The following is a 23,189-nucleotide window of genomic DNA, read 5'->3' on the forward strand; positions in this document are numbered from 1 at the left end:
GTGGGAGGAGGTGAGCGGCTACGACGAAAACCTCAACACCATCAGGACCTACCAGGTGTGCAACGTCTTCGAGCCCAGTCAAAACAACTGGCTCCTCACCACGTTCATTGACCGGCGTGGAGCACAGCGCATCTATGTGGAGATTCGGTTCACCGTGCGCGACTGCAGCTCCATCCCCAACGTCCCCGGCTCCTGCAAGGAGACGTTTAACCTCTACTACTATGAAACTGACGCTGTCATTGCGACTAAGGGGACCGCCTTCTGGATGGAGGCGCCTTACCTCAAGGTGGACACCATCGCTGCGGACGAGAGCTTCTCGCAGGTGGACTTTGGCGGTCGCCTAATGAAAGTCAACACAGAGGTGCGGAGCTTCGGCCCGTTGTCCAAAAACGGCTTCTACCTGGCCTTTCAGGACTATGGCGCCTGCATGTCTCTGCTGTCAGTCAGGGTCTTTTACAAGAAGTGCCCGAGTGTGGTGCAGAACTTTGCAATCTTTCCAGAGACCATGACGGGGGCTGAGAGCACCTCCCTGGTGATTGCCAGAGGAATCTGCATTCCCAACTCAGAGGAAGTAGATGTGCCCATAAAGCTCTACTGCAACGGAGACGGAGAGTGGATGGTTCCTATCGGTAGCTGCACGTGCAAGGCTGGGTTTGAGCCTGACAATGGCAACGTATGTCGAGGTAAGTAACGGATAACAATGGAGGCATTTATCACAAGCATCCTGCACTCGCTGCTTGAGAGCGTTGCCTCTGCTAGTTTCAAGCACCCTGCTTTCTTGCTTTTCATCATTCACTCGCTTTTAGAAATGATGGACTACTCACACGAACAAATCACTTCAGGGAAGACAGGCGACATGTATCTGTTCTATTTTAGGCTCACACATAACAAGACATCAGCGTACCTTGGATCACAGATTTTCCACATCATCAGAACGGCTGAATTGATTGTGTTTCATGCGTTTTGCTGAGCACGGCGTGTCGTACTTCTTCCTTGATCACATCCACCTCCAGTGCACTAGAAAGGAGCATTAGCATTGATTCTTAATCTGTAGCGAATGGCAGCCTTCTGTGCAGCCTACTTTACAGATGGCGAGAGGTTTGATTTTGTCCCGGCGTGATGTGCGGGAGACGGAGTTCTAAGGAATAGATAATAACGCCTACGTGAAGGCGAGGTTAATCTTGGTTTTCAGCGCGAGCTATCGCTTTCTGTCTCTTCCGTCCTTCCTCTGACGCACCTTTCTCGCTCCGCACCCTGATATTCTCCCACACTCACATGCACATATGAGGAGGGAAAAAAAATTGCTCAAGGTGTCTGATGATAGTATGAGTAGCTCTGGGCTCTCAGCGTGGCGCGGTATTGGTTTGGCCTGCCTCTGGAGGTTAGCTGGAGAGTGTGTGGAGCCCAGATAAGATTGATTGACGCACATCTGCTCTGATCAATAAGCAGATATGAGAGTGCCACATATCTACAAAGCTCAGTGTGTGACTGTGTCTTCTGTATCCCCCCTCGCAATGCTTTGTGTCCTACGCAAAACAAACACACACACACACACACACACACAGTCAGTCCTTGGCTAAAGTGGAATGACTTTCAAATGGAGGTGACGAGGCAAAGTTGTCGTCCGTCGGCTCAGACGTTACAGGAAGTTTTTCTTTTCACATCGGATTTTTCCATCTTAACTCATCACGCCTGTGTTTTACATTATTCACAGGGCCGTTCAATTTCGCTTTGCATGTCTTTGTGTTCTGCGCTTATGATATATTTGTCAGCGCAAAAGGAGCCTTGTTGTCTAAATCGTGCTCTCTGTATTGCAGCGCGTTATGTGCAAACTGCCAATTTACAGATAGAAGGCTTTTGTTCGCCTGCTGTGAGTCTTCATTCCAACTCCTTCTTCAAGGGGAACACGCGCGTTGTGATATTCTAAACAACCGCAGCATCATTATGTCTAATAGAAAGTTGAAGAAAAAAAAAAAAAAACACGAGCTGATGATTTGACAGCATTTTTGGGCTAAACAAGATCCTACAACGAGACAAACAGAACACTTTTATGTTCTTTTTGCACTGTGAAATAGTTTTTCCTTTGACTATTGTACATTTTTTGTCTATTTTTTTGAATTTTTCCATTTTCCCTGCCTTGCTTTAAATAACTCTATGCCCAGGTGTCTGCATTTTTCACTTTGAAATATGTCTTAAACTTGGATGCTTTTCAATTTTTAACCCTATTAGATACACTAAATAACACTGCTTGAATTGTTGTCCATGATATTTATAATTTATTTTATGATTAAAGGTGTAGCGTGTCAGGATTTTACCAAAAAATAATATTCCATGTGATTAGGTAACAGTTTAGACATCATGACATCTATGTGTGGTGTCTACTGAACCAGCTAGCCGCTGATGAGCTAAGGGCGACTACAGTTAGCAGCAGTTAGCAGTTACTCTGGTGGCCCATTCTCTTATATTGCACCTTTTAAAGATGCATACTAAGAGACATTTTTGAAGTGACGTTACGATGTGTGGCTCCTTTCAGATTAGTGTAACTTTGAGGCCATATCTCGCCTGAGTCAGTCATTAGTGTATATGAGACATTCTGTTTGATGCTTTAACATGTAAGGTAAAGTTCAGTGCAGGAGTTTCATAGCAAAAGGAGGCAAACAACCTTGGCTGTCCTCTAATGCAAACAAACCTCCAGGCATCAACGTGTGAGATATTTTTTTCATTTTTTTTTTTTAATTTCACTCGATGCTGATCCCTCCCTTTTTTTGTCACAACTTTTCTCCATTATTTACCTCAACCTTATAGACACTTGCAGTGCGATAATTGGAGTCTAAGGTATTCTCGAGTGTTGGTAGGAAGCTTGTCGTGACTTGTGTTAGCGGGGGGGCATTGGCACCGCTGTAAACACAGCAAACACACGGGCGCATGCACACACACACACAGCACCCCGTTAGGCACTGCAACTACAAAGACTCTTTGAACAGAGGAGGAGAAGTATATTTCCACTAATTCCCACAATCCCCCTGACTTCCTCCTGTAAGTACCCACAGCAAGTAGACTTCCTGCTGTGTCAAATTTGACATGTCTCTCTCTTTGATGGAAATGAAGCATTATGGGAGGTTTGAGAAACAGCCCGCGGAGGGAGGGAGGGAGGGAGTCTTCGGTGCGTAGCTGCAGAGGGAAGTTTAAACCTGTAAAACGTGGCGTAGTTTGACCTCAGGCTTCGGGATACAAACACAAACTTGCACGTGAGCGTGCATGCATGGAGGAAAAAAAAGTTAACAGGGTTGAAAGAAAAACAGAATACGTTGCCATTTGTGTGTCTCATATCCAGCGGACTCTCTGGAGACTAGTATGGAACGCGTTCTCCCCTCTCATCTCCACTGAAAGGGCCCCTCCAATAAGAGCGGTCTCAACCTTTTATTTTTCCATGCAGCCTCTTTTCATGGGATTGCAATCCATTATTTAAACAAGGAAATCTAACCTTAAAGTGCTTGTGGAAGCTGAGTACCATGGGCAACCAATCAATCGGGGGTGGGTGCAATAACATGGCCTCGGCGTTGGGTCTGAAGTAATTGCCCATTAGAGATGAAGTAACAGGAACAGGAACAAAAAGAATACGAGAGCGCACAGTTTTCATGCTGAAATAATGCCCCGCGCCGAGAGCAGTATGAGAAGCGAAGGTATTACATAGGAGAGGGAAGTCGCTGCGGGTGCTTCAAAGCACAGCGGGGAATCGCCAAATGAAAAGAGATTGCGTCTGTTTTGAGCTATGCAGAACAGTTTGAAAGTGTGATCTTGTCCAACTATTTATCATGGGGGGAAAGTAAAGTCTATACATCAGCATTTGCCTGTTCAACAGCCGCTTTGTTCAATATGCGAAAATCCTTTATAGTGTGTTTGCAAAGTGCCGGTGTGGGACTAAACGTTGTGCGTGAAAATTAATTTGTAGTGATAATCACTTGGTGTCATGCTGGTTAAGGACAATGGTGAGTGTGATGTACATTCATACAAGTGACAAAAGACAATGTCAATACACTTCGTTACAACCCTGATTCCAAAAAAGTTCAAATCAGAACACACTGCAACCATCTGAAAACCAACCGTGTTCACCAAAGTGTTCCCTAGTCCGTGTAGTAACATCTTATGTGGAATCACGTATTTCACAAAACTGTGAAGCTTGCCCTGTTCTCTCTTGTGACCAATTGAGCTTTTTATCAAGGATGCCCCTTCACAATACCCTGTCATATTATCACCTGTTTGCCTCTGCACTGTTCCAAGCAGGTGTGTTTTTGAACATTCCCAGTCTTGGGAAGTTGATGAGACAAATCATTAAAGCACCATGATGTAGAATTATTGTTATATAGGCGCTGACTACAAACAGAACTCATGATGTCATAACAATGTAATGTGTTAAATGGGCTGAGACGCCATTCACCCTGTCACAAGACATCGACAGGATTTAGAAGCTGTTATCTAAGGTGAAAAGATGACATAATGTTGCTTTGACTATATTGTCTTTATACTGTTTTCAACTGAGTAAATACCAGAAAAAAAAGGTACAGTTAATTTCTGTTTTATTTATGTGTTAGCGACGGCACTTATTTGGAATCAGAGTTGTGTATGGCGTTAAATAAAGAAAAACGCACTGTTGCTATGTGTGTCGTGGGAATGTGTTTATCTTGCACAAACCCAGAGCTTTTGATGTTTATTTCTGCTTAGCGAAAGTAAAAAAAAATCCCAGCTCTGAAAGGCTACAAAGATTTTCTTTAAGTGACAAATGAATATGGAAAGTCATTTGTTTGCGACGGAGAAGATAACCCTAATTGCTGCGTGTTTGTTTGTGCCTTGTGTCAGCGTGCTTGTGTGTGTGTGTGTGTGTGTGTGTGTGTGTGTGTGTGTGTGAGCCTCACTGTACCTGATTGCACTTTCCTCTAATCGATATGTTTTAATTAGTGACAGGTAGCCTGGTGTGTGCATGTGTGTGTGTGTGTGTGTGTGTGTGTGTGTGTGTGTGTGTGTGTGTGTGCGTGCGGCCTGCTGTCAGTTGGGCAGAGAGACCATGTAGAGTTGTTGTGCTCCGTAACGATGATGCCAGCATGCCATCCTCATTACCAGCTCCCCAGCTCCCACACAAGCCATTTGGGTATCCCCCCTCACTCTCTCTCTCTCTCTCTCACACTCTCTCTCTCTCCGCCCTCTCTCCCTCTCTCTCTCTCTCTCTCTCCCCCTCGGCTATGTAAGCAATCTGCTAAATATTTTATCACCTCCCTGTTAAATCGAGCGGAGACACTCCAAAGAGCACCCCACTACCTCCTACTGACGCAAAGTGCGTCCTGCGTGCGTGTCCCGCTTGACCCGAGCATCTTTGAAAAATACTGGTTTGATGGTTTTGCCAGACCACCTCTCACGGTTCGACGGCGTGGTCTCCAGCTGGGTGATTAATAGAATCACCTTGATTAGGATTGCTTCTCATCCATCTCGGAGTATTTTTTTCTGATACAATCATTGATCATTTTAATGTCCTTTGTATTATCATATGCGAAGTGATTAAAACTCCCCGGTGAGCTAATTGTTGTGACGTTTGAACCCCTCGGAAGTGAACGATGTGACAAAACTGGCTTCGGAGTAAACGGGGGGGGGCAAATGAAACACTACAGAAGAGCGATTGAGAACTTTGAACTGCTTGTTCTTCATTCTGCTGTTTTTTTTTCTCCTTTTTTGGGAGCAAAATTTCTCTACAGCTGATAAATGCCCGTCTGGAGTCTATAAAGCTGGCAGTGTTATTTTATGAGGCCCTCTACTATATTTTGTCTTCTTTTGTAATTGGCTAACCATGCTCAAAGCGTATTGCTTCTCTCTTTTTCATTTTTTTTTTTTTTTTTTTTTTAAACCTCAGCGGGCCATTCCTATGCAAAGCACACACAGCTGCACAGAGTCTCCTCACCCCGCGTGGACTCAGAGACTGTGTAGGGGGGCAGAGGATAGTTAAAAGCATCAGCATGGAGGGAGCATCATTCCAGATATTGATCGTTGGAAAGATGTGCATTGAATTCTAGTAAAACAGGATGATAAGGAACATTATTACTTATGGTATCATCTAGTGTATCTTCTGGTTACTTATTAATGGAACTCTATTTCATCGCCGTTCTCAATATGATCTAATGCACCCTCCGTGATTGTGTATTTATTTAGTCGGCCATTTGTGGGAAATCCCCTCGTTCGAAAGAGAAAGTCCTATAGGCTCACGCAGCAGTGTGAATCTTCTCATATTTTCTCCTGCCGTTAGGCTCCAGCGGGCTTTTGACACGCTGGCACATTAATATTACAAATTTTCAAATAACTTTATTTAACATTCTGCCGGCTGACAGTGGCAGCGGGAGATTCACAGCCCATTGAGCAAGTGCGCTTCCCTGGGCTAAGTGCCGATTCATCATGGCTGCCTTACTCCTGTCTAATGGCTGCCATCATGGGGCACGGGTGCACGCGCATAAACACACATCTTGGGCGTACGCTCGGAAAAAAGTATGAGCTCTGCCTTGCTTTGTTTAAAGCACATTTATCACATTATTAACCCTAGCCTACAACATTATAAACCCCGATATATGGCCCCTATAGATTTCATTGTCATGGACACCAACCAGCTGGCTTATTCCTCTGAGCTGATTAAAGAATCTAAGTGAAATAAGATAATTCTGTCAAAGCAAACACAATCACTGGACCTCTGAAGTTTATTTTTTCAATTGTTTAGAGCTGAAAAACATTTGGAGGCTATTTACTGTAACATCAGGTTTTGCAGTTTTCTGCCTTGACCGAGACTTTGATTACTTCTTTATATGTCGTATTTGAGTGTTAAGGATCTGGCAGACACGACCCGCAAAGGCCCGGTAAGCCATTAGAGCCAATTCCAGCCCATTTGGCCTTGTCTACTTGTGTTCCGCAGAGTTTACTTCATTTGCAGAGAAGTATCCATGTGTAGCACACACACACACACACACACACACACACACACACACACACGCTCACACACACCAAAGACCTACTAAGTCACCTTGAAGCCCAATTAAGTAAGCGTCTGACTCTTCCTGTTCTTATTAGTCCTATGGCAGTGAGGACCAGTGTGGTGAGGACAAAAATGGGGTGGTGGGTTGGAAGAGACAGAGAAAAAAAGATGCTGCAAGAAAGAGCAGAGAGTGAAAGACGTCTTGTTTCCATGGCTCTCAATGGGCTGAATAGAGGGATGGCAGAGTGCAGTGGTGAAAGAGTGTGACCCGAACAAAGACTCTTTGAATTTAAGGCCCAAACAGAGTGTTTGTAATGACCCCAAACACAGATGCGCTGCTCTCACTGCAATGACGAGAGTCAGTCCCTAATAACGCGAGGGGATTTCAGGGATTTTGTTCGCACATAATGGAAATACCCGCCACACACAGAGCTGTCCTTATCCCCCATGGAAGGACACATACTCTTACTCCGGTTATTTTTCACTCTCGCTGTCCATCCTTTCAGCGGCTGCTGTTTTTCTTGTCTGGTCCCCTAACCTTTGGTCCCTTTCAGGCCACGTATATGGTCACCAGGCTTTTCTTTCCCCCCGGAGCCTTTCATTGTCATCTCTCACTTTCTCAGAGCTGCTGTGCAGGAACTCTGCAGCAACTTTGACCCAAAATCTCCTCCAATCATACACGTCCATTCCTTTTTAGTACCTCTATTTCATGTTTCTAGTCCCCACACGTCTACTCCCGTCTTCCCCCTTCAGTCGGTGACGGACACTGGGTGTTGAGGCCACTGAGAGTCACGGGGACACAGCGAGACAAAGGACCCCTAACATTCAGCAGATGGCTGGGGCTCCGCTTAATTTGCCTATGTCACCCTCGCTGGCAAAACATAAAAGCCCAGGCGCTGCGAGGGGGCCTCCACTTCACCCCCTCACCCCAACCGTGACCCCAATCAATCAAATCCCGCACCTCATGCTTTTAAGTTATGACTGCACGTTTAAGGGGACAACAATGTCGTCATCAATAATGCCATGGAAAGGTGTCCCTTTCTGTCTCGCAAAGGCAACCGAGAGTTGAAAGAAACTCAATTTGACAGAGTGTAGAAAAACTATCCTCAATCTTGTTGTACTTTTCTGCCCCCGCATCTCACCCCCTTTCCTTTTCCTCTCCTCTTCCCCCCTCTGGAGTATGCTCCAACAGGCACTAATGAGGAGACGTGGTGAGCCTCTCCACAGTCGTCTCCCCCCCCGTCCCCCCGTCCCCCCCACCTCCCCATCCCCGGCTGAGAAAGTACAAACACGACCCTCTCTCTCTCTCCATCGCCTCTCATTTGTTGATCCCCCCCCCACCCCCCCACACCCCACCCTCCTCATCACTGTCCATCAATATTCACTGTTCCACTAATAAAACACTCGCTGGGCCTGTTTGGTTTGACGGTGGAGGGACACATTTCAATTCGAGGGAAATTGTCTCATCCCTTTCCTGGAGGTTATCAGCAGCAGCGGCAGGATGATAGATGTGGATTAGACAAGGTTATGTTGTGGAACTCGCGGAGTGGGGATCTAATTAGAATTGAATTGCAATTATTGTAAGGCCAGTATACCTCTGCTCATTCCACACATGCGGCGAGAGGCAGTCGACAAAGCATCCGAGAAGAATGTGGCGGCGTACAAGGCTGGAACGAGGTCCGAGTTTTCATTGCAGCATATTACAGTGTCAGATTGCCCTAATTATAAAGACGAACATTCCTCACACCACAGTCACTTGAGATAAAGTCACTTTGTCATATTTATTTTTTGTGTGGTTATGAACAAATGGACATTCTTTTAGATATCAGACTGAAAATGTTGCCCCCTCCAGTGCCTTACAGTTTATTTTTTGAAGGGTTTCTGGTTTTGAAGTGACTTTACCTTATAAAAAAATCAAGGAAACACAATAGGTCAAACTTAAAGTAGACAAATCGTTTTAAGTTGTTAAAACTTTTTAGCTCGTACAACTTAAAGTTAATGGTCTGCTTTACTTGCTGAATCTGAAGTCATCTTTTTCTCGACTTTCTTTTAAAGCCAACTTTTATAATTTGAGGTGTAGTTAAAATTTAGCATAGTACCTGAGTCAAAGTCAAGAGTGACGGAGAACAGTTTGATTTTTAATGATGTTAGAACCGCAAATGAAAAGCACCAGAAGTTTCAGACGGACACCTCAAAACTTTCCCAAGTGAAACAAACACTATCTGACTTAAACAAGAAAAAACATCTGGTTTGTAATGTGGGTAAATGGACAATTTCATGTCACCAAAAGCTGAGCAAAAGTGCATATTTGTTGTCTTGCTTCCAGGGATCTCCAAAATAAACGCCTCCGCTGGTAGTGGTAGTTGAGGGGTCACAGATCCCACTTCCTGTAGATGGACTGATCTGAACATGGTGGGATAAACAACCAGCGTGGTGACATTGGTGTTTGTTATAAGCAGATCCTGTGAGCCAAAACTACATTTCTTCCATGCTTGGTGTTTATTCTGTCAATCCCCATGAGTGTTAGAAAACAATCTGAGCCTCAACATCTCTGGACTTTGGGTCAAAGCTTGTAGGATGTTGCCTGCACACGAATGCAACAGAACACACACGCACGCACAATTTCCGTCACCTCGAGCTGATCTTTGCACGTCCAATTTCCTAACCTAATCCCGTTTGCCATAATTACCACACACTTGAAGCAAACGGCATCGCAGTACCACGTTGAGTTCTCCTTGATGAAACACACGTGAAGACCCATGCCTGTGTAATCTATGTTGTGACACCACGCATTATCCCTAAACCAACTTAGCTCCCGATAACTGGGCAGGTCATATCAAACACAACCCCTAAACCTGCACAATATGCAATTATCCGGCAATTAGACAACTCCCATAATCTGCAATGGCGCTATGTCATTGTGCGGGTTTAATTGCATGTTTTCGTTGACAGTAAACACAGCGTGTGCTTTTCGGGGTCAGGACATGAGGTTCGGCAAAAAAACCAACAAAGAAAAAAAAAAAAAAAACAGAGGATATGTCTCCGTTCAGACTGACAGACAGGAAGAGCCTATGAAGCTGGCAGACGCAACTCTGTGACAAATTATTGATCTTGGCTTTGTTGTCACTCCTCATGCCAAGGGCCCCCTGCTATGGCTGTCTTCCGAAAACGCCCACTTGAGAAGACATTGTGTGAATGTTGAATCTTGAATGCAGGATAGGGGAAAGGAGGAGTGTGTGTGTGCCTATCTATATATATGTGTGTGTGCGTGTGAGTGTTGGGGAGGCAGTTTGAGAAAAAAAAAAAAAGAGAGAAAGAGAAAAAAGAGAAAGAGAGCGACTTGGTAATCCTCTCTTTGAGCACTTTGTGCTTTGTGCTCCATTTGTTTACTGAGTTCCCACACTGGCTGGGGCGCTGCAGCTTTTCTCCCAGACCGGAATTAGCATAGCCAGACTTGTAGTCGGATCTGTGTGACGTTTGTGCATCTGCGTGTGTGTGAGAGTGTGTGCAATTTAGATGAGGTGACCGCTTAGCGCATCCTCATCGGCCGGGGCAACTCGACTTTAATGAAATCTCCAACGTGTGCGTGGTTTTTATATAGTCCAATCAAGCCGGCTACCTTCCCTGTCTCTTTGGCTACAGCCTGTAATGAGAACCCATCATGTCTCACTGTGCGATGAGTGGGAACAGAGTCTGTGTCAACAGGTTGAGTGCAGCCTACGTGTTGCTGTGGACGGTACGTCTTGTTATGAGGTTGGATTGATTGCAAATGCTGTGCACCGTAGTTTACGGAGATCCAGTAACACGTAATATGAAAAACACAGGGGCGAGGTCAAAACTGTGTTATTTTTGCTCATTTATTTCAAATCTGCCATTTTGAGCGATCCTGACATTCTAGGCCTCACTGATTAAATCAGCGGTGTAAACAGAGGTAACATTTGCACATTGTCGTTGCTTGAATGACATGAAACCCAACAAACAATACATGAAATCCCATGATGGGCTGTAACCGGCTACAACATCTTGCTCAGAGATGATAACCCTTATCTTGGTTTGCTACATGTGCTGCTCTGGTATTTACTGAGGATGGAAATTAGACCACTGTCTGACTCAGACTAAGCAATTAATATCAATTAATTCTACTGTCCCACAGGTACATAGGTATACTTTCAGTGAAGAGTACAGTATTCTCTACACTCAGTAATGTGTCACATATTGTTGAAAGAAGACTCCACATAAGTTTTCATATCAAGTCCATCATATTTGCTTCATCATCATAGTGTTGCTGAGGTAGATAGGTAGGTTGGTAGTACTTTATGATAAATTATCAAAAGAATATGTCCTTATAACCGTGAAACTATATATGAACTTATAATATGAACTTTATGATACTTACATGGTAGAATTCAAAACAATAAACAAGCAAATGTAAATTTGATAATCTTGCCCAGAATCACGTTTGAACAGGTTTGAACAAAACAATGGCATGTGTAGGCGTAGAGTAAAGAGGAGAGGTTGCATCGTCAATCAGTGCATTTACTGGAGTAATGTAACACCACATTCTCCCTCTCAGCAAAGCATGTGGGATTAAAAAGGACGGATGAAGAAATAAAAGTGTAAACTGCTAAAATGTACCTGGGTAGCCTGCCCAAGTAAAGTCTACATGTGGGAAACACTGCATGGTAAACCCTCAAACCGGTATACTTCTGCTACGCTCTGGAGTTCTACTGTATATATGAAAATGGTGGCATGAAGCCCTTTTTTGTGGCTCCAGAGGGAGTCGTGCGCGTGAAAAATTGGGGATTGGTGGAGACTGAAGACTACAAGTTTGAAAATGGACAAAAAAAAAGGAAAAAAAACTAATCAGGAGGTGTGGATTTAGAAATGAGATCCTCGCTTCTGCTTGAGGATGGTAAGTCGTCATGAAGCACTGCTAGCACGAGGCATCGCTGAAGAAGCTGTGGGAGATCTGACTTGGGCGGTGAAGTTGCATTGAGGGGAACGGATCCGTTTTTTACAAAGAGTCCGACAATGATATGAAAGAGCAACGGAGTGCTGTTGTAAAAGCCATTGATTTCATAAGCTGCCAAGATGCAATCTGCCCCGGGTTTCTACGCGTGTTAGGCTGTAAGGATTAGGCTGTTTTTTAAAAAACAGGATGTTATGTTCTTTGTAGTAAATCGACAGTTATCCCCAAGCAGCTAACAATAACATCCCAATAATCCTCAAATGATTCAAGGGCAAACAACCTGGACTACACCCTTCGACAGGAAGTTTGTACTCCACCACCACAAGGCTCAGGGAGGAGAGATGTTGTTTAGAGGTAACGACCTCATTTGTAGACAGATAATTATTTGATCGACAGAGATACCTTCATAACCAACCCCTCTAACCCTGTTTTATGATGTTGACGTGCTCACAAATACAAAAAAAAAAAGCAGAGCAGAGATGTTATCTTAGTGCTGGGAGGTGAAACTGTAGTGCTAGGCCAGACTGCACACTGGTATGCTTCTCAAAGAGAATGATATCTGATTAGTCCAAGCCGAATGGAGGCAGAAGCTGACAAACAAATGGATTTGCTGTGTCTAGAATGTTCTCTGGGGGAGCTGGATGGGCTGAGATACAGAGACGCAGCCTTTGTGTTGGAGCCAGCGCGAGGCATAATAAGACCCTTTGGGGAATGAACCAAACACAGAGTGATAGGGACACAAAGGCACACATGCTCATACACTCAGTCAATTTCACAATCTCTCTGCCTCGCTCTCCCTTCTCTCTTTTTCAACCCACCTATCTTTGTCTCTATAAACTGACCTTCATATTACTGGCTACCATGCTTGGCCTATCATTATGTATTTTGGCTGCGCAGGTCTGTTGATTTTCTTGACTTTCGCCAAGTTTACGGTGTCAGCCAAGTGTCATGTCAGACTCCCACGAACATGACTCACGGCAGCCTTGTTCAGAAAAGGATATCATGGTGTGTGTGTGTGGGTGCGTGCGTGCACATACGCAGCCGTGTGTGCGTGCGCGTCACACCCATCACAGCATGAATGGGCCAGCAAATCCTGTTCCCTCCCTCCCTTGTTTCCCCTCTCTATCTCATCTTTTCTGCCTCTTTAATTCCCTCTCCACCACTGTCCTCCTCCTCTCGTGCTCGGCGAGGAGAGCAGTCATAGAAGGAGTGCGACAAAAGAGGTATTAGCCAAATGTATATTGAGCCTGCCTGACTCGCGCAGTCAATGTGCTGCTTTTACACCCCTAATGCCATGTGAATAGGGCTGCAGCTCCCTGAGAAACGCCTCTGCGAGCGCTCGGAGTGTCGGAGCGAGGGGCCCATTTATTGGCTCTGGTGACCCCAGTCCACGCCGCCTGTGCCGGCCCCATCTCTGAGCGCACAGTTCTTCATTTTCATAAGCATTTAATCTGGATTGGAAGACCCCCCCCCCCATTGTGGAAATGATTTGAGAGGGGGGAACCTCTGGTGGGACAAAAGGGCTTGTCTTTGGCTGAGGACGGGGGCCTCCTCGGTCCGGTCCCTCCACTCCCTATTCTGCCATACAGAGAACCCCCAGCAGTAGCTGCTAATTGTTGCATGGAGAGGAAGAGTGATGGGGTGTTGAGCGAGTGGATGTCCCGCTTAACACTGCCCCCAGTGGAATACTAATGTGCCAGAGGGGAAGACGAATGGAGACTTGAGAGACAGATATAGGAGAAGAGACGAAGAGCTAGCTTGTCAAAAAAAAAAGAAAAAAAAAAAAGCTTTATTCCCCCCTCTCAGTTTATTTATCATTTGATCCAGGTCAGAACAGATCCTGTGATGCCGGCTGATAGTAAAGTTTGGTTTGATTCCTCCAGGTTTACGTGCCTAAGACTTTGGAGCTGGAATGTGTAACAAACTTGGAGTGAAGCTTTGAAGTGTAATGCTGTTGCCCTGGGCTACTTAGCTCCAGGGTCAAATGAGATTACACCCTTGATCTGCGTTAGTGCCGTCTGTTCTGAAGGATTGCAGCGTAGAGGTGTGTGTGTGTGTGTTTGTGTGTGTGTGTACTAGCAGAATGTGTGTATGTCATTGTTACAGAAAGGGTTTGAATGCTTAGCTTGGTTGGCATGTGCGTCTAGCCCAAGAAGCTCTTGCGATGTGTCCATGTGTTTTTATTTGGTGTTTGTGTGTGTGTGTCTGTGTGTGTGTGTATGAAACACCCATATGTTACTGTGACTACATGCTCTTCTCCTCATAGAAAGTGGTTGTTAACTAATTAGTATTGTTCCTGGCCTGATCTTAGTGCTCTGTTGGTGTCTCATAAGCTGCAAAAGCCTATTCTCTCTCTCTCTCTCTCTCTCTCTCTCTCTCTCTCTCTCTCTCTCTCTAGCACTCTCTTTCTACCTCTCTCTCCCTCTGGTTCTCTCTCTCCCTGCTCACTGCTCCGGAACACCTTAATCCAGTGTGAAAGCAATTGGCTCTCTCAGATCTAATCAATAGAGGGCCAGGGCAGCGAGCCAGGGGGAACATCTCTGGCCCCTGCTCAGCTACAATCAATTTAGAACCATTGATTCAGTGATTGAAATACAAAGAGCGGGCGCGCTGGACCGTACAGGTGCTTTAGTGTTTGGGTGTGCCAACATGTTATATATCTCCCTGTGTGAGGGTTTCCCTGTATTTATGTGTGTTTTGTTTGTTTGTGTGTGCACTTGTACTGTCTATGTGTGTGTGTGTGTGTGTGTTTGTGTGTGCCTGTACAGATTTCTTCATGGGCGTGTATATGGATAGTATGATTTATTTTCGAGCCATCTGTAGTAAAGTGGGAATGGCATTTAATCTAGCACCTCTGAGACGGAGCCAAGAAGGAAAAAAAAAGAAAAAAAACTCTCCTAATCCAATATGTCCTCTGTGTGTGTGTGTGTGGGTGTGTGTGTGTGTGTGTGTGTGTGTGTTAAGTTTGCCCGTGCATCTGTGTGCACCCAAGGGTTTCCCACTTACCTCAAGTCAGGCTAGGGCGTGTGTACCCCCATGTGGTGACACTCGCGCAGTTTTAAAAAATAATATTCGCATGCAAAATGTATGAATACATGCTGACAACAGGAATGTTGACGTGAGAACACGCGTGGCATCCGCAGGGACGCGTCCGACTTTCCCTTCGCCGCGCTTCGCATGGGTACGCATGCGCTCATGCGTGTGCGATATCCATGCGTATTGATTAGTTTGACCCTGTTTGTGCCCTCATGAACTGCCGTTTGCGTGTACATCTGCGAGTGTGTTCATTCGGGCAGTTTGTCCGCGGTGAGGTTCCGGCCGCACAGAATGTACATGAACACGCGAGAACGTAAACATCCCCGGAGTCATCACCTATGGCAGCACTACATCAGGAAATGAAGCGTTCAACAGTAGTCTTGAAAATGATGTCTTTATGGCGACCGTACAGTGTGCGTGTGCTGTACATGATGTGCAGCCTCAGTTTACACATTTTCGCAGGCCTCGATGTGTTAATGTAGCGACTGCAGAAGAGTTCTATGTTTACTAAAGCTATGAACTGAAAACTAATATAATTCTCTAAATGGGCTAAAATTGTCACATCTCTAAATTGTTGTCCTTAAAAGTGATTATTGCAATATGTGCACACGCTGCCTACATTCATTTAATGATCAATTGCAAATACTGCAATCAAACCACTCTCCTTCATACCCTTCATGCATTTGCCAACACACACTTTCTTTCCTTTATTTACACACACACTTGTGCGTACTTGTTAGACCTTTCCCTCTTGTTAATGGCTTTCTGCCATTTATACGGTTAATCCGGTTTCCCGGTTGGTCGTGTTGAGTTTTACCCTCAATTCTCTGCTGGACGAGGTTGTTGATGTCTTTCCCAAAGTCCACAATGTCACGGAGACACACACTTTCAAGTAAGCCGCGCACACACACCCTGCACTCTTTATTCAGGTTTTATCAGATCACTCCTGACAGTTATGTCCGAGCCTGCAGACGTTCACTGACGGACCTTCCATCTTTAATCGGCCTTCGTCTTAGCCAAATTAACATTGAACACATCAACGAACACATCTGAAATTGAAGTAAATTTAAAAACTATGTGATTAAAGACTTTTTTTTGATAAATGTATGAATGATTTTATAATCAAATAGATACCCAGAGTACTTGTGTTTTACGTTTTCATCCCTTTTTTAGTTGTCAGTCCTCAGCGATGGATTTTAATCTTGATTGATAGGAGCACACATAATTTGAAGGGGTATAATTATCACAAAGCGTCAAAGCTGTTCAGTTGCTTTTTTCATCCACTCAAAGTAGATGTTTTATTTTTTCTTGGGTTTCTTCCCCCTTCGGTTGTTCCTAAGGTTCATTTTTGAGTGTCCTAGATATGCATTATCTGTCAGCACCTGTCCGTCAATCGTTCACTCTTCATCCGGATGAATGAAATCAATCCGTGAAGATGCCCGTGTGGCATGAGGATGTCCCACATGGCTGCACCCCGCACCCAGTGGTCACATATGTTTGCCAGTTTCATACCTCAGGGCGTATTGACTAAGGCTGCCTGATAAAGGTCAGTGCTGTCCGGTTTTGGACAGGTGGGGTGGGCGGATGGAGGGGGCTGCAGTTCACACACAACCATGTCGGTGTGATCGTGCGTGTCTGTTTGTCTGCAGGGGGAATACAGCTTTTCTGATAAGGTTGCATAGAGGTCATGCAGATGTAAATATGACATGAATATTGATGCGCTGTGGGCCTGCGCGGCTACCTTCACAGGGAATTCACGGATGCAGGTGCATTGCGTGCCAGCGGATGGGTTCAACCTGTGTTCATTCACGCTATGTAACAGAATGTTTGATGAACACATCTGTTGGTACAGTTTGAAAAGAATATATTACCATGCGCGTCATTCATCCATTGAGTCCTTCTGGTCATGCCTGGACCTGATGTCAACAGAATTGTCGTTTTTTCTTTTTGTATGTGTAAAAGCACACCCATCCTGGACCGTGAATGGAGCCGGCTGAGTCGGGCAGGGCGGATGCATAGTCTGCCTAAACAGCGCTTATTCTCCTGCCTTTTTTGTGTTCCCATTGTCAGCTTTAGAAATAATAGCTCGGCCGTCACTTAGTATGCAACGAGAAATGGCTGCTTTGCACAACACGCACATATTGTGGGATAATTTGAGTGACAAGATGCACTTCCTGAGTGCTTTCTCACTTTGTTTTGCTCTCACTTTCCCACTTCTCCGTATCTCCCTTTTTCTCACACTCTATTTCCCTGATCCCGGTCACTTTCCCTCTCCCACGCTTCGCACATAATTTGTGTCTTCTCTTTTGATGCAGAGCATTTTATCATTATTCCCCATTAGGCATAATAGCAGCAGGGGCGATGAACAGCAGATATGCTAGTACAGCTGGAGGAACATCTCGCTGGTGAATGCATAATTGTATTGATGTGGCTGTTTTGTTTTGTGTGTGTGTGTGTGATGTCCTTACCATACCAGTGTTGACCTCTCCATCGTTGCGGTGCTCACGCCTCCCACCCCCCTCATCTGTTCTTCAACCTCACCTGCTCACCTCTCGTCTTGTAATCAGCGAGGCGGTCTCCAGCCCGAGGGGTCGGCTCTAAGCTCGCCATTGGATTTCAAAAAGAGCCAGTTTTTTTTCCTCCCCTTTCCTTTCTTGTCATCAGCCTCCGAATCCACTCTACTTCTAACCTCTGGCCTCCTGCTGTGTGTCTGACAGCCTCTCTGCCACGTGTAAAAATGTCAGCATCAGCATGACAGGGCGAGGATGCTTACTAGCAGGCTAAAGGTTTGGCGACATTTCGCCACACTTCTATGTGGCGACGGCATCGGGGCTGGTGAGCCCCCCCCCCCCGTGATTACACTGTCTGACATCATCAGGAGGGAGCAGCGGGGCCATGTTCAGCTGTGTGAATCTACCGCGGGTGCATGTCTGTGCCAGGATATTTTGGTGTAAACATCGTGTTATGTACGCTCAATTAGGAACCAAATTAGGGGATGGTAAACAGTGAGGGGACCTTCGTTTTGCAGTTGTTTTATCATTCTACTCCTCTGCTACCTTCAAATGTGCATAATTACTCATCCCTCTTCGCAGGCCTCTATGCTCATTAGCGGGGCCCCAACCCTGAGCCAAGGGGCTGGGTATTTTAGGATACATGGGTATTTGAAGCCATTGTTAAGCCTCGCAAGAGGAATTCTCAAAGCATTTTAACATTAGATGGGCTGGCAAGGAACTATGTGTTTTGGAGATCAGGCCTTTTCAACTAGTTGCCAGTGTTGGCCTCAGATGATTGCAATCCCTTTTTTTTGTTGTTGAAAAAACGTAATTGTGTTTGCAACCAAATTTGAAAAAAGCTAAAATAGCTTCTAGTTTTGAAGTTTCCAAAGTGCTTTGTGTTCAGCGGATCTAGTTAACATCATTACAGAGGCATGCACATATGTAGAACAGTGTAAGACTTAATTACAGGAAAGTGGGTTAAATCATTTTGCGTTAAAGGTCCACTGTGTAGGACTGAGTGGCATCTAGCGGTGAGGCTGCAGATTGCAACCAACTGAATACCCCTCGCCTCACCCTGCCCTACAGTGGCCACTGAATATGGGATAAACGTGACAGGAAAGACCTTCTATAGGGTCTATGTTTGGTTTGTCCATCCTGGGCTACTGTAGACACAATGCAGGTCAGTGATTACTTGGCAGCAAGTTCCTTATAAGACCTCACAAGATGATTATTAACATTAAAAACACCATATAAATGTTAATAATAGCACAATAAAAAAATCTATTTTTTATTACAGTTGTTCAATTAGCACTTTAGCAGCAAGAGGATCTAAAGCCAGAACAGTGCCCATTTAAGGTTTATACATTTTTTATTATACATTTCTTAACATTTTTCTTTCTATTGTTATTATTATAAATGATAAGAAACTCATTTTATAAACTATAAACTCATAACAAGTTTGTTTTGAGTCCTTATACGCTTTGCATAATCCTTTATCAACACTTTTGTAGACTTATTAATGTTAATAGGCATATTACACGAGGGGCTTATTACCTATTAACAAACAGTGCTACCCATTGTGTTGCTACAAGGCAGACTCCCCTGGAATACAACATACCCCCTCCATAGATAAAAGATTAATTCTCAGGTGATAAACACACAGTAGCTCTCAGATTTGAGTCATTACAGCGACATTATGTAAAAATTGGCATTCTGTGGGATTTGGTGCCCCCCAACAGTGCAACACCACCTCCGTGAATACAAATCTCCAGGTCTGTAGCAATTCCTAAGACATGATGGAGGTGGTGACTACAACCAAAACTCATAAAACATTGCCATGTATGTAACACTGTGATCCTACCCTCTCGCTGAAGTTACATAGTGCAGAAACAAAGTGATGGGGGGGGGGGAGTGGCTGAGACAGAGAAACCATTCACCCCGTTACAAGACACTGTGCCATCAACATGATTTAGAAGCTGTTACTTTACAAAACATAATGTTGCTTTCAGTGCTAATGAAAACATCATCGCGATCAATATCAATTATGATTATGACTATCATATTCCGTTTCTGCCAATAGATCCCCGTAAATCAACGCCGGACCTTTAAAGCTGAGCAGGGGAATGAAAAATGTGTCTCACAGCTGTTTTATGGCCCTTTGCCCATGTTGCCATGAAAACATAGACCATTGCGCTCGTGACGATTAATCAAGGCGAAGCAAATTGTTAGGACAGCTTTCAGTATTTTCCAGTAAGGAAGATTTCGTCGTTTGTGTGTGTTGTGTAAATAGTCTTGTTCTCCGGAGAGTCTTATCTTTTTATCACAGAAAAGCAGTCTCACTGCGGTCCTGCAGCATGACAGACTCATACCAGCTCTGTTGACTCACTGTTTGGGTGATATCATGGCGACAGCAGGTACTGTGTAGCAATCACTTGACTGTTCAGAGTTCACTGCTTTTGGAATGCAAACTAGGACGGATTAATATACATGTTGGAGGCAGATTTGATACAGATACAAAATGAATTCATTGGTTTTTCACTTAATCATAGTTTAAAGGAATGACAAAAACCATCAGCAAACAAAAAAACCAAAGAAAATCAATCCACCTGACAGGTCTTTTTTTTGGCTCAGGGAGTGGATCTGTCAAAACCCCTGTTACTCTAACACGACACCTGCGATTGACTCCTATGACGAGGGTTGCATTTTATATACAATCAATATTACACATCGCTTCAGCGAGCCTGAGCTCCACACAAATACACATACAAACGCAAATGTGATCTAGAATTGGCATTGACTAATGCTGATTGTTTTCTCTCTGTTCATTAACAGCAAGACATATCATTTGTTTTGTGGTTAGCTGCTACTCATAGCTGCTTAATTACATCCACCAGCTCTTTGTTCGAGATATTAGCCGAACAAGGACTCCTCAAATCAAATGAAACGGTAAAGGAAGTGGAAAACAACAAAGCCTATCAGGACGTTGGCGGCTCTATTTGATCCTAAACGGCAACAGCAAAAATTCTCGTTGACGTGGAGAATATTCCTCTCGCAGCTCTCACCTGCACGGTCGACCCTCCGTCTTCGCTGCTCTCCCGTAATGACCGGCGTAGATTACCGCGGCCCTGAGCGGCACGTGCTGCGCATCTTCATATAATCAGCAGCACCGTCTCACTACGAGATACGTCTGTAGCTTGAAAGCCTCCACCTCAGTCTTTGTTTTGCGTCCACTTTCATTTGCAATTATAACACCGTGTGAAGAAATAACAAAAAAAACCCCACAAAGAAGTCTAATTTGGCACCAGCGTGTATGCATTATGCATCAGGCAAAGCTACACAGGTAAAAGGGCCTCTGTGCTGCCAAATGATTGGATTGTCTAATAAAAGTCCAACTGTTGCTGAACTTGATTTGATCGCTCCTTTGTGTTTTTTTTAGTTTTCTAATTTCATACAGAGGGCAAACGCACATTTTTGCGGATGAGCAAGCTTTTTTTTTCTCTCTCCGTCCTTAATTCGGTCCCGGCGTCATGATTTATCATTAGCTTCTCATCGGGTTTAGACTCTCATACACGACTATGAGCGGTGGGAAAAAAAAAAAAAGAAAGGTTTGAAGGCCATAAATGTGATAGACGGTGTCGAGCAGAGGCACAGCAAAGAGAGCAAAAAAGAGCAAGAGTGGGCATCTTTGGCTAACTGCTATAGATTAATTGATCTAGCCATGAAGTTAATGAGCTAGATCCTTTTTAAAAGAGACAAGTGCTGAGACAGAGGAAGCTAATGGTCTCTCACAACTTGGAGTGGTAAGAAAGAGAGAGCTATTCATCTTGGAACATATACTTTATTCACCGTGCGACAGGATCGCGAGGTAATTGACAGGGCCTGTAACTGCTGATTTTATTGCCTCATTCTGATCATCCCTCTTTTGCGAGTCGTGATCCGCAGATGACTCAACAACGGGACACAACAACCGTTTCCAGATTATAAAACTCCGGATAGCTGAAGGGGACGTTTTTCCTGACGAATAGGATTTAATTTGACAATAAAAATTTGTGAATATGCGAGATCCATCACATCAGTGTGTCTACTTTGGTAACAGACGAGGCTTTTTTTTTTTTTTTTTTTCCATTTCGTGATTTCGCTTTCGAGTTAGATTGATCAAATCAGCACTGCAATCATATTGCAATCAAACACTGGGAATGAAAATGCTCCTTGCCCACAGAACTTCCCTCGACTGATTTCACCCCTCATCGAGTAACTCTCCATCTCTGCCCGCTCACCCCCCTTTTGTCTGTGCAAGTTGGCAGCGGGCAATGAGCCTGGTCAGTCCCCTGTTAGGTTCTGATTACAGTGTAGATTGTAGTGCAAGCACATGTTACTGCCTGCTGAGCGGCGATATGTTTCGGAGGGCGGTTTTCTCCACTACCTTGCCAACCAGGGATGGATTGGCACAGCCGAGTTTCCTGGAATACCAATGCCTCCTCCTCCTCCTCCTCCTCCTCCTCCTTCGCCGCCGCCTCGTCCTCTGTCTTCTCTATCTCTTTCCCCCTGCTCCTCTCAGACCACTCCTCTATCTGAGAGATACGCCTGGTGCCTTGGCACATAGCTGCATCTTCCTGGAAATAAAATTGACCTGAGCCGGTGTGCCCGTCCGCGATACCGAGCGGCCAACTGCCAGCGCGACACTCGGTTATGACGAGTCTGTGTGGAGCTGAGAGATTATTAGGCTCTCTTGATCTTTATCTCGCTCATATAATGCTCGCGCGCACGGACATACGCGCAGGACGCGCGGGTCGTGCATGCGCCCTTCAGATAGCCAGATTTCCCAGTCGGCTGGTCTGTCATTGGCCGGCTGTTCAAAGGGAGCGTGCGGGCCAAAAAAATACTGGCTGTGAGGTTACCATGGTAACAGCCTGCCCAGGGGCGTCGGCTGTCTGCTAAATTGTGCGCTGGTTTGTTAAGGCTCTCTCTCTCTCGCTCGCTCTCTCTCACACACACATGCATGCACACACACTCACACACACCTTGATTTAAACGGCGTGTGTCTTCCTGCGTTCATCGTCTGGCGTCCACCTGCACCGTTCATCAGCATTAGCAGTCAGACTGTTCATCTGAGGGAAAAGAAACGATTATTTTGGAGACATCACACACACACACACACACACACACACACACACACACACACAGGCCTGTTTATTTTTTCTTTCGCTGAACACTTTCTCATCTTCTGGCTATTTCACTGCTGCACTGCCCTCTGTTGAATCCAGTCAGACATGATTTTGCATGCCGCAGACATGCTCGCACGGAGGAGTTCCGAGCTGCTATTATTTACGGACCGTTCAGACACAAAGTAACGCAGATTTGTGTATATTCTTTCCCCCTTTCTCTGTTCTGCAATGCCTCTTTTCTCTGATACTGGACTACCCAGCAGCATAGCCGTCGCGTAGACAGACTTCCAAAGGTAGCCCCTAATTGGAGTATATCTGAGCTTTCTCAAGGGGGTTTAAGCATTGTTCGCTGGGCTTTCTGCAGTGTCAGACATTGCTGTATTAGCTAGTTGAGAGGACAGGCACAGTATGTCAAGATGAGTGGTTTATTCGGTGAGGCAGCTACACGAAGGCAGCAGAAAGTTTCAGAAGAGTTGTATGTGTGTGTGGATTTTATGCGCGCGGGGGTGAGCTTGTGTGTA

General features: G+C 44.9%; 1 protein-coding gene across 2 annotated transcripts in view; it reads left to right on the forward strand.

The window, feature by feature from the left end:
- Nucleotides 1-23,189, forward strand: part of LOC119011355 (ephrin type-B receptor 1-B) — a 169,944-nt gene that overhangs the window by 69,037 nt on the left and 77,718 nt on the right. For both annotated transcript variants that reach the window (XM_037084401.1, XM_037084402.1), the window contains exon 3: nucleotides 2-683. In XM_037084401.1, the coding sequence (XP_036940296.1) occupies nucleotides 2-683 (682 nt within the window). The remainder of the gene's footprint in view (nucleotide 1; nucleotides 684-23,189) is intronic.

Source organism: Acanthopagrus latus, chromosome 21, assembly GCF_904848185.1.
Source record: "Acanthopagrus latus isolate v.2019 chromosome 21, fAcaLat1.1, whole genome shotgun sequence".
Classification (NCBI taxonomy): Eukaryota; Metazoa; Chordata; class Actinopteri; order Spariformes; family Sparidae; genus Acanthopagrus; species Acanthopagrus latus.